The following is a 12,875-nucleotide window of genomic DNA, read 5'->3' on the forward strand; positions in this document are numbered from 1 at the left end:
TTTGTGATTAAAAAATAATGTCTGTAGGAGTGTAACGATACACTCCGGTCACAATTCGACTCGATTCATAATTCATTTCTATTTTGAACAGACTTTTGGAAAGACTTGTTTATTCTGGATATGAAACAATGCAAAGTCAATATGCATTTTTGAATGAATAATGATTTTATATTTTAACACAAATGAATGTATAAATTCTCCCCCAAATTTGACTGAATAACTAAAAAATAAAAGGAAAATAAGTAATTGAAACATAATGAGCTCTGTAGCTGCACCTGAAGTGGCATTTAAACCGGAAATGTGCCTTCTATATAGAATGTTAACTGAAATAATTCCACAATGCACATCATCAACATTTTGCATCAGTATGCATTATGTCAGAAGGTTTCGTTGCACCACTGCAAATCTGTATAGGAGTGAAAAACCAGGCAGAAACCATGGAGGATGGTGTGGGCCCTCCGTGCTTGCTGGATGGGGGAAGGGAAACAGTAGTCCATGACGTCTTACTGTTCCCCTCAATAACTGTCTGCTGTGGTTGTGGTTCCCTTGCCTAGCCTCTGTGCCTGATGGCAGAAGTAAGAGTGATCTAAAGTTGGAATTAGAAAACCAGCAGCAGGAGAAGGAGTAGGAAGAGACAGAGGAGGAGTGGAGAGAGAGAGAGAGAGAGAGAGAGAGAGAGAGAGAGAGAGAGAGAGAGAGAGAGAGAGAGACAGACAGACAGACAGACAGAGAGAGAGAGACAGACAGACAGACAGACAGACAGACAGAGAGAGAGAGAGAGAGAGAGAGAGAGAGAGAGAGAGAGAGAGAGAGAGAGAGAGAGAGAGAGAGAGAGACTGGGAGGTACAGCACCACTTCAGAAGGGAGAGCCAGGATACAGAATAAATGTGGATCTGACTGTGAGTGAAAATAAATAGTAGAATACACTAATGCTCACCTGTTGACTCTGTGCACACTTTACACCTCTGCGTTTCTCTCTTGTGTCTGCAGTTAATAAGTATGACTGCATGATGATCAGATATTACTCTGAGTGAGCTTGGGCTCTGACAGCGAGTCTGATCTATCTCAGCTGCTGTGAACTATAAGATCTGGCATCTGATCTGTTTCAGCTGGGACTGTTACTCTGCCAGGAGTAACATGACTTGTAGAATATGAGCTGCCATTAAAAGAGCAGATGTGTGAGTCTGGAATGAACAGTGTGAACTTAAGAGAGTATTTTTAATACATTGTGACAGCATTCCTAAAACAAGATCAGTGTGTGTTTGTATATGTGTGTGTCTAATCGTGGCTGTATGTGCGTGTGTGTGACTGTATGTGTGTGTGTGTGTCTCTCTCTCTCTGTGTGTGTGTAAGGGGGTTCTTTAATAATTTATCTCATGATAAATGAGTACAGCTGCATATGTTATAGCATCTACATTTTGTACATAACCAGATGATTATATTAGAGTTTTAACTCTTGATGAAATTCTCTCTCTCCATCTTGGTCTTTCCTTTCTCAAGTTTCCACTTTTGTGTGACTCATTAACTCAGAACGAGTTGTGCCTGCAGTATAAAGTGTAGTTTTTTCCACACACACACACACTCTCTCTCTCTCTCTCTCTCTCTCTCTCTCTCTCTCTCACACACACACACACACACACACACACACACACGTTTCCACGCTGTTATCGGCTCTTTTGTTTTTCCCTTTACGTCGCGCTCCTCCATGCGCGCCCTGAGCCCCTTCTCCAAAAAGACGCACGGACGCCTGCCTTATTTACATAACGTGCTCCGATTGGCTGGAGCGCCGCCACGAGTAGAAACCATCCAATGGAACGCGATGCGTGTCGGGGGGCGTGGCTGAGTAAAGTCATTCGCCGGCACCTGGAAAGCTGCTGCGAAATGTGCCACTGCGCATGTGCAGTACATCCTGCTCTTCTTTCTAATTATTACTAAGAGTTGGGATAGTCTCTCCTTATGATCACAGCACAATGCAATTGGATTATATCTATTCATCATCAAATATTATGCCCTATTAGACAAATGGATGCAGTCCATATATATGTATTTTTATTTATTTTTATTGGTTTTTTATCTTCTAGGAATTTCTACATAAATATGATAATGAATGATTAAGGAAAATAATAAAGATTGCTATATAAAGGTTATTGTTATTTTAATTAACAGTAGTTCATAGTGATTTCTACCATTACTGCATTGACAAACAACAACAACAACAATAATAATAATAATAATAATAATAATAATAATAATAATAATAATAATAATAATAATAATGCAGAGCCGTTGGATGTTCATGGATCCCCCTTTGAAAACCCTCACACTAGAATCTGTGAAAATATTTTCACCTTTCATCTTTCCAACACATAAGCTGGAGTCTTCATGCAAAGCCAAGTTAATGACTTTCCTTCATTGTAGCGCATGCCAGGACAAAATGACCTCTTTTGAACGAATTCTCTGAAAAGAAGAGGCAGCTTCTCATTCTTCTGCAGAAATGCTTCTCTTTATTCACTGTATTACAGTTTAGATAAGATCAAAAGTTACACAAAGTTAAAGCCACTACTGTAGCTCTGTGCACACGTGCTGGGGAGTCGGAGTGAGAAAGCAATAATTGCAACTAATGTCCATGAGAAATTGTGTGTGTGCCTCTAATTTTCAAGAATAGCACTAGAATATTTGGGTAGAATTGGATATTTCACAGTCTACTGGACAAAAAGACTGTGTTCAGTTCAGTTTTATCTGCATAGCGCACAATTAACGTCCGAGTTGGACACAAGAGAGTTGATTTTTCTGGGTCAATAAGAGTTTACGGAGTGTCGCTTCTGTTAGACGAGCGTCGTTTCGAGTGTGTTTGTGTGAGCCATCTGCACCATCTGAACACACTGATCATTCTCCCAGTAAAGTCAGCTGGAGCACAGACTAACTAACACACCCACGTCTCTGCCATGCGTGGAGTATCTCACACTGGTGGAACAGCTACTTATTTCCCTAAATCATTTAATGCAGATAATACTGTGATTCTTGGCGCCCCTCTGTTTCTGTCTCCCTCTTTTGATCTGATCTCACCTGTAAATCCTACAGTCTCCATACGATCAACATTCTCAGACAGAGAGTCGCTCTTCTCTACCATGTAATTTAGCAAAACTTAATTTTCTTTCTTCCTACACTCACTGTCCTGACACCTGCATATATCAGACATATCAAATGCAGTCAGATGTCTCGCCATAATCAGGAAAATTAAGAACGTCGTCTGAAACTAAAAAGAACTAAAATGGATGGAATGGATCAGGTGGAGCGAGTCAGGCAGAAAAAGAGGAAGAAGGAAAAAGCAAAGCTCTGTTTTTACTACTTCAGGTCCTGACTGGAACTAAGTGAGCTGAGAAGCCATCGAGAGGTTACGCACAATCTTGCTCACCATCGAGCACCCCTTGGAGACCTGGTTGTCCATGTGCCAGTCTGGAATTCACTTCCCTCCCTCGCTTTCTCTCACTCGCTCTTTCCATCTGTCTAAATTCCAGATGTGGAATTTCAGAGATCTTGCATCAGTAGTGTGGCCTTGCATCATCTTGTGCAGTCTGGAGCTGGAATCTGCTTGTCCAGAAGATTTCATATTCATTACCCATGCAGAATACAGTGGGGGAAAAAAAGGTTCCTTCTGTGTTTGGTGTGGAGTTAATGGTTCAGGCTGCCCCCTTTTTTCTGAGAGGGAAGCCTTGGTTAAAGGGATTTAAATAGCATCTTCCCTCACAGGGACAAACAGAAAATCAATATTGTCCCACTAGCTATTTGGTATTATCTTGGGGAACTTTGTTCTATAGTACTATAAAGATCCTTTAATGGTTTGCTTAGAGAAATAGAGAAATTCCCCTTTAAGAGTCTTATTTTAGGACCTGTGCGTGAGTGTGCACACATTCGACATGATTACATGACACAATGAGCTGACGGTTAATTTTACAAAACAATCTACAAAACGATCTCTGGGGAAGTTCTCAAATCTACAACCGACTCCTTAGAACCGACATATCTTCAGATAAAATATCTGATGACTAAAAAGCTCATAGATGCTGCATTTGTGAAATTTCTGTCTTCCTTCTGCATCTTAATCATGACTGACTATTCATTTTAATCTACTGCTTCTTCTTTAAGTCAGAAGGACACTGCAGTTCTGCTAGTAAACATGTACATACACACTCCTCTGGTTGAGTCTGGATTACTGAGAGGTCTGTCGCCATCTCTGCCACACAGATCAGCAACAGGAACCTCCTGTCCAACATCAAAGATTCAGGGTGCGACTGTTTATGCTTGGGCACTCAGCTATAGTGATTAGACTGCTTCTGAAAACAGGAGGGTTGCAAATAAAGTTCACCCCATAGCCAGAAGATACCATTAGTTAAACACAACTAAATAGTGAGAGCTGAGTTCATAATTATCTGCTCTGTTATGACAGGAAGTTCAGACAAACCCTGTTTTATCTATGTAAAATATATACTATAGTATCTATGTACTATATCTGCTCCATGCAACAGCAGCAGCTCACGATCATAGAGTTTTGTCGGGTAGGAAAATCTAAAAAAAAATGTACCTGGCTTTTACCTGGTGAATATTTTAGAGTAACCCGAAAACTGTAACCAGTTGTGAGTAGAGTAATCTGGACATTATCCATGCCATAATTTTATTTTGTCTAATTTTATATTACTGAGCAGTTGTGGGTTAAAGGCCTTGCTTAGGGGCACCAGCTTGGTGGGCCTGGGATTTAAACTCATAACCTTCCGGTCATTAACCTTAACCACTAAGCTACCACACCCCCCATCATATACTTATGGCCTGTGCCATTGTTTTAGGAAATTTATTACTATTATTTATGTCTGTTTTTACTATAAAACACAGTCTTGTCATGGAGTGTTTTAAATAATTAAATTTATGGTAAAAACAAAAAGACCCTGACACCTCTGTCATTAACAACATTCGCTGTCTGCCATTCATTAAGTGAGCATGTGGCAGTGTGAGTTTGGGGCAGCAAAGTGCCTCGAGAATTTAGAGATTTTGCGATCGCAGAAATGAAAACAAAATCAGGCAAACTCTATATTCAATATTCAGAAAATCTCACAATAGTTTAAAATGATAGATTTTCCTCAGATATGTCACGTGCAATATCAGCTCTATGCTGCTAAATGGAGCAGGTGACCAAATCATCTGCATATATCTTATCTGTCAAAAAGCAAAATATCTGTAACCTATAGCTTTTATTTGAAAAATATTATTAACATCTGCCTTATTAAGCATTTTCATGGAAATTACACAAGGAGTTGTGAATGAAGACTCTGAAGATTAACATGTTAAATGGATGCCTTTTAAAAGTGTTGTTTGTTTTATAATTTAACTGCTTGAGTGTTCTTGAACAGCAAACCTGCTTCTGTCTTTGCTTATGTCATCAAGAGGTTTCCGTGGGAACACACAGCTGGACATTGTGCTTCATATCCTGGTGCAAATGTATAACTACGGTGTGTGTGTGTGTATGTGTATGTGTATGTGGGTGTGACTGTGAGTGTTAACGTCATCTGTGGCTGTTACGTGTTACTCTACAGGTGCATCGCTCACATACCAGGATGTAAACATCATCAGGTCCTCACACACCTTTGTTACACTCCTGCTCAGCAAACACACTTTCACACAAACGCCTTGCTTTTGTACATAGCCTTGACACACACACACACACACACACACACACACACACACACACACACACACACACACACACACACACACACACACACACACAAACACACACTTAAATGGAAGAGTTTGTCTGAGGACAAGATGACACTTTTTGATAATGAGGTTGGTCTGTCTGACTGTCTGTCTGTCTGACTGACTGTCTGTCTGTCTGACTGTCTGACTGTCTGTGTGTCTGTCTGTCTGTCTGTCTGTCTGACTGTCTATAGTAATGCTGAAACCATGAGTAAGTTCTAGTTTCAAATCATTAAAATCCTTTGGATCTAATCCACATCATTATCAATACATATTTTAAAAAAAAAAATACAAACAAAAATATCACACTTTTGAGTTGTAATTCTTAAACCCAGTATCACACAGTTTTAATGTAATAACTGTTGTATATCCCAATATATGATTTTTTTCTGGCCTTACTCAGTATTTTACTTATATATGAATATATCTAATGCTCTGTTTAATTTTAACCAAGTTCTTCTGCACTTTCAGCACTTCACAGAGCAGATGGAGGATTTCTCCAATGAGCTCTTCAGCAGTTTTTTTGATGATCACCTGCTAGCTGAGAGGACGCCGCTGCTAGACATGGAGCTTGAGCCACCGAACCCTGACATCCAGCAAGAGCACAGCTACTCCCTCAGTGGGGACTCAGCTCCTCAGAGCCCCTCCATGCCCATCAAATCAGACGATGATGCAGGTTAGATACTTCCTCTCTCTCTCTCTCTCTCTCTCTCTCTCTCTCTCTCTCTCTCTCTCTCTCTCTCTCTCTCTCTCTCTCTCCCTCTCTCTCTCACACACACACACACATGCTTAAACTACTGATTTATACTGAAGGTTAGACTTAAGAATTAAAATTAAGCCTTGTCTCAATCCTAAGTCCTGACCCTTTTATTCTCTGCGTCCATTGCAATAGACATCACATGATTTTTGGATTATTCATTCATTCATTCATTCATTTTCTACCACTTTCATCCAAACTACCTCGGGTCACTGGGAGCCTGTGCCTATCTCAGGTGTGATCGGGCATCGAGGCAGGATACACCCTGAATGGAGTGCCAACCCATCGCAGGGCACACACACTCTCATTCACTCACACACTCACACACTACATACAATTTTCCAGAGATGCCAATCAACCTACCATGCATGTCTTTGGACCGGGGGAGGAAACCGGAGTACCCGGAGGAAACCCCTGAGGCACGGGGAGAACATGCAAACTCCACACACACAAGGCGGAGGCGGGACCCTGGAGGTGTGAGGCGAACGTGCTAAGCACTAAGCCACCGTGCCCCCCCATTTTTGGATTAAAACAATTAAATTATACGCTTTTATAATATCAATACTGTCTGGTTGCTGATTGCTTCATGATCAAGCAATCACGAGAGTTTAAAATTTTTCATTCACATACATATGACAAGTTTATACCTAGAACTGGACTTTACTCCATCAGTAAAAATGTCATTTGCATTTCCTCCTTCATTCATCATCTCTAGCACTATATTACTGTACTAATAGTAATTTAGAGTCCACCACGGTGTGAGCAGGTGCTATAGACCATGCTCTCCTCTCTGGAAATACTGGCTTTTGGTCTCTTATTGGTGATCTAATCATTATCTAAGAGCTTTAGCATGCACTCTTGGAAAAACATTTCCATTTACTACACTAAAATATGCTTTGGTTTTTCTAAAGGGACCAAGTAAAGATATTTTTTGCAAGTATTCTGAGCTATCACTACATTAAGACATGGATGGTCAGACATGTATGTAGATGACAACGCATACACAGATAAAATCCCAAAGAAACACACATGCTACTACACATATACATACAAGCTTGTGTACACAGAGAGCCAGATACACAGATGGGTTAAAAAAATGTTGTTGTTTTTTCCCCAAACAAAATTCCAATCAACATAAAGCAGATAAAAGCAGGAAGATTCATTGTTTTAGATTGCATAAGCACTGTCTTGCCTGCCCCCCCTCTTCCTCTCTCTCTCACTCTCTCTCTCTCTCTCTTCCCTTTCTCCTGGAGCTCCAGTGCAGCACAGGGTTCCCTCACCAAGCTGCAGCTCAGTTGTCCAGGAAAAGCTGGGGATTCCAGGCAGAGGGCCAAAGCACACATACTCTCTCTCTCTCTCTCTCTCTCTCTCTCTCTCTCTCTCTCTCTCTCTCTCTCTCTCTCTCTCTCTCTCTCTCTCTCTTTCTCTCGCTCTCTCTCTCACACACACACTCTCGCTCTCGCCCTCTGCTAAGCCCAGAGAAGAATGCAGACATCAATAAAATTAAGACTATCCGCTTTCCAGATTTTTTTTTTTTTTGCTTCAGCTGGAAATACAGAAAGCTGACAGTGTGCCAGGGGCAAGAGGTGGTGAGGCCTGTGGAAAAATGTTCTGCTTGATCTAAAGTGTTGCATCATCTTAGATTTGCTCTGTGTATATGAGTGTGAGTAGAGAAAACAGGGTCCTAGCCTACAGTAATGCTACAGGGCCTCAAGGAGGCCAAGGAACTCTACTCTGTACTTCCATTCATTCATTCATTCATTCATTCATTCATTCATTCATTTAACTTAAGTATCCTCTGCATCCTGATCTCTGTCACAATGGATATTTATGGGATATTTATAGTGCATAATGTAGCCAGGAGAAATTGACACGAGATGTCAAAGACGTGCTACAAATAATGGAACCCAAAAATGTCTTTACTGATCAGTGATGTTTTGGGCAAATATAAGGTTGTGTAAATGTTATTCCTTTAACAAGGCAGCCTGCCCCATCACTTCTTTCTTCTGCTTTTTTAAAATGTACATAATGGTAGCTGTTAAAGTGGACTCTTGATGTTTTATTGCTCTCCTTTTGCTTGTTTCCACAAAACTAATGAGCATCTCACCCTCTCACTGCTGGATGTGCTGGAGCTCCTGACTATAAGAGCTGCTGTAGCTTAAACTTCAAAGCCTACCGGATCCCCTCCATGCCCCAGGTGGTAATACCCTTGCAGAGTGGCACATGGCTGTTGGTTGTATGGAGGAAAGCCTCCAGTGGGATATCTAGGAGGGGTTTGAGAGTTTTGCATGCTAAATTGAAATAATTATAGGCAATTTTAGTAAAGCTATTGTGGTGGAGGCCTATAAGACACACTCGACTTGGCTTGTGGTATGAGGGAAAAAAACATTTTTTTTACACAATGGTGCATTTTTTTTTCTTTGACATCAACTGTGGTTGCACAGGATCTCTTTAAGTTTTAGATACTGATAAATCCATTACAGAACCTGGGCTATAATTATCAGTGTCATCCAGTCGGATTAACTTGAAGTATCCTGAGGATTGACCCCTGATACACAGTAGCCGCTAACATCAAGCCAACTACCTGCCAGTTTTTGTTAAATTGTGTTAGATTAGAGAAGCTCAAAGGAATGAATCTTTTGTGTAAAATGACTCTCTCAGCAAGAACCTGATCCTCAGACCTCTCCTTCAAACAGGAGAAAGTCGAGAAGCTTTCCTCTCCTGCTGTAATCAGATTCCCGCTGCTCTCTTTTCCTTACATCAAAACCAGCTGTCCTACTTTTACAAGGGCACGTAATGTTTTATCGATCCCTCCATTGAGGGTACAAACAAAACGCAGCAGAGGTAACGAGGACCCCTGGATTGGAGGCTCCATCTTTTCTGCTCTAAGAGCTTGATGGAGGCAGCACTTCCCTCACACCCCCTGCTTGCACCTTTCTGCTTATGAGGGGAAAATGTCCACTCGGATCACAGTCTTCTTGCCTGGGACTCATTTGGGGAGAATAATGGAGAGCTGTTTTGTGTTAGCCTTCAGGTCATAAACACACACAGCACACTAGGCATGCGTCATGCTTACCGTTAATGACCAGACCAGCTACTGCTGTATAGAGATGTACAACTTGCTGACACGCTGACTAGTCTTACACCTTTGTGTCTCTGTGTGTTATGAAAGGGGATGTTGACGTAAGCATTCAGAAATATCTGTTTTGATGGGAACAAATACTTTTGCTGAATGAAAAGAATCAAATGTGAACTGTTTGATAAAACAGATAAAACTGTAAACCTGATTTCACCATCCTGATTCCATATCAATATCCCATGATGCTTGTCCATGCATTCAGTCTTTTGCCCTTACACTAATCATTGGTGCATGTGTTTCTCCTGGCACAGAGGGCATGTGGGCATTCAGTCAGGATTTGACTGCCATCCTGGTTAAACAGGAACCCAACCTCCTGTCTGAGCCTTCCCCCGGACCAGCGACCACCATGCCCAGTTCCAGCAGTGCCACCCAGCCAATCACCCTCAACCCACCACCACAGAGACACCACAATCATGACAAGGTAAGAGCTGACACACTGCACTGAAGGGTCCATACTGGAGCTTTCTTAGAGTATGAGGGCTGTGGAGTTACTCTGTGTTGTGCAGTAGTGCATCATGGGACTGTGTCTACATTAGCTGTTTGTATGCATGAGGGAGAAGGAAGACAGACCCATACGCACTATAGCTTCAAATAAACAGGGTTTAATAAATGATAACACAAAACAGGAACAAACTTGAAAACTAAACAGGACAAAGGACAAGGGTACACTGACAATGATTCCATCGACAACGCAGCACGGTTATATAGACAAGACAATGCACATATAGGGCACAGGTGTGCAGAGACGGGGAGGAGTAAACAAAGGCTGGGCAGACATGTGACACGGAACATAAACAGAAGCACATGGCCAAAAGTCCGAGCTGAACCGTAACACTTGGGTTTGGTTGGGCCAGATAATGCTGCATGGCATAGCTTACGGAAGATTCAAAAAAGAAACTTTTATTTTGTAGAAATAAGTCTACTTAATGTCGGCATGCAAGACTCATGCAGATTCTTTTTTTTTCCTTCTCTTTTTCTTTATGTGCAGTTCATATATAGACAGGTGCAAGACTTACATTAAAACTTCACTATCTCGTGTCACAAAGAGGATGAGTATCAATTTGAGTCTTGTAAAACAAAAGGCTTTTTTTCAGGCCTTCTGTTGATCGGGAGTTGAACATTTAGAGGATTTGGTTAATATTGAAATCAGTTCTGAACAGCAGTGAAGCTTCAGAGTTGAGAAACCTCTTCTTTCTTTCCAACTTCTGCCTTTTCTGAATCATTTCTGCATTATTTCTTGAGAAACACACCAGGAGTTTCTGTGGCCTTATCTTATCTGTTAAACAGTGTGTCACCTTTTTAGGTTGTGTAAATATGACTATGCGATTAGCTCCACAGAGAAAAAGAGGTTGTAAACGAACTTAATTCATTTATTCTTAATATGGTCGGCTTCAGATGAAATCATGTAAGATCTGAAAATCGTTCTTCTATGTGATAAAAAGTTTGTTCTCTCTCAGTTTCACACGATCACACACTCACTCAGGCACTGCACTGAAGTTTGGTTTTAGTGCTCCTGGGGACGCTACTCTACCAACTAGTGCATTAGTGAGGATCGAGCTGCAGTCGCTGGTCTGATCTCTGAGTTTTAGTCTATGTGTAAGTAAAGAATCATGTCAATGACCTCATATAACTGTGTGCAGTAAGTTGCACTGGAGGAAAAGTGAAAACGGCTCTCGTAAACCTCACACACATTGAGAACCAGAGGGACCGCTGCTGCATTTGGAATAGAATAAAACACACACGCGCAGACACACACACACTCACACACACACATCCTGAAGTGTTCTTGTAGTCAACTGGCAGCTTCGACTGTAGCTCCGCCCAGACGGCATGTTTTTTCTCTCTCTCTCTCTCTCTCTCTCTCTCTCTCTCTCTCTCTCTCTCTCTCTCTCTCTCTCTCTCTCTCTCTCTCTCTCATATGTGTGTCAGACATTCACCTCAGTGAACTCTAGGCCTGAGCTACAGCTGCTGCAGTTGTATTGGCTATTGGCTCTGGATGGGTTGGGGCTGTCTTTGAGTCTGCATCAACGTGAGCTTTATAAACACTACTACTAGTTCCAAAGCAATTGATCAATCCTGCACAGTATGTTCAAACCAGATAACCAGTTTGGTCCGGTTGGTTTGGAAATCAATAACACTAGATATCATTTACGTAGTTATCAAGCGTAGATACATATCTAACTTTGATTGCTACAAGAGATTTTTTGGGGGTGGATGATTATCTGGGCACTCATACAGAGCTATGTAGGCTTCATGCTGATAAACCCAAGAGATGGAGGTCATTATGTCCAACATAGCCATCATAACCATCACAATCGTTATAATTCATGGAATATGGTTATATTTATTACCAGCATAGCGTTTTTAGGTAATCAGACATTGTATTGAGACTCAAGGCATGACTGCTTCTGGACCAGATTGAGTCTAAACATTATCATTATGTACAGCTGAAGACGTGATCCAAACAACTTGATGCACCTTCTTTATCCATCTGTTGGAACAAAGCAGAATTGTTACATAAAATTTAACAGAAACTCTACACATTTCCTGTTAGTTTTTACAAACACATATTAGTCAAATGCAGGTGAGACAAATGGTTTGTGTTTAAATAACCACTGAAGTTGAGTATTGCAAACTCCATCCTAATAGATCCTGGTACACAGAAAAGGTCTTATAATGCAGAAGCTGATCTGGTCTCTGCTTCCTCAGGTGGAAAACCTGCCTATAATTTCCTAAAGTTTTCCTTTGTGACAAATAAAAAAGTCTGCGTTTTTTTTCCCCCTCACCCACTCACACACTCTTTAAAGCTTACTATCTGTCTCTCTAGAGGTGTTTGATGCCTGCCTGCCAATATACACACATACGGACGTCCTTGGCTTCCTCAACACCGCAGCAGACACAAGGCACGGTTTTAAGTCGAGTCTTAAACGACACGCTTAATTGAGCGGAACTTAAAACCGAAATCTAAGTTAAGATGTTTAATAGATGCTTAACAGGTGACGTAGCAGGACATTACAGTAGCAGGACAGTGAGCTTCAGCATGAGAACTACAGTAAAGTGAGATAAAGAGAGAAAAAATAAGAGACAGAGACAAAAAACCAAGACTGTATAATAAAGTCAATAAAGCACACAGTCGAAATGATATAAAATTATAATATGACATGCAGTAATGACAGTCATTCACAGTGTGGATTATAGACCTGTGGACCTCTGGGAAGTGTGGCTATAGTG

The 12,875-nt window shown here is 41.1% G+C and overlaps 1 protein-coding gene across 2 annotated transcripts in view; it reads left to right on the forward strand.

Moving 5' to 3' along the window:
* creb3l1 (cAMP responsive element binding protein 3-like 1) overlaps positions 1–12,875 on the forward strand; it is a 38,687-nt gene that overhangs the window by 7,279 nt on the left and 18,533 nt on the right. The window contains exons 2-3 of one of the 2 annotated variants that reach the window (XM_027133071.2): positions 6,220–6,424; positions 9,896–10,065. In XM_027133071.2, coding sequence (XP_026988872.1) covers positions 6,220–6,424; positions 9,896–10,065 — 375 coding nt within the window. Of the gene's footprint in view, positions 1–6,219; positions 6,425–6,999; positions 8,703–9,895; positions 10,066–12,875 lie in introns of those variants that run through there. The other variant, XM_027133072.2, reaches the window with a different exon arrangement.

This window comes from Tachysurus fulvidraco, chromosome 1 (genome assembly GCF_022655615.1).
Source record: "Tachysurus fulvidraco isolate hzauxx_2018 chromosome 1, HZAU_PFXX_2.0, whole genome shotgun sequence".
In the NCBI taxonomy this organism is placed as follows: Eukaryota; Metazoa; Chordata; class Actinopteri; order Siluriformes; family Bagridae; genus Tachysurus; species Tachysurus fulvidraco.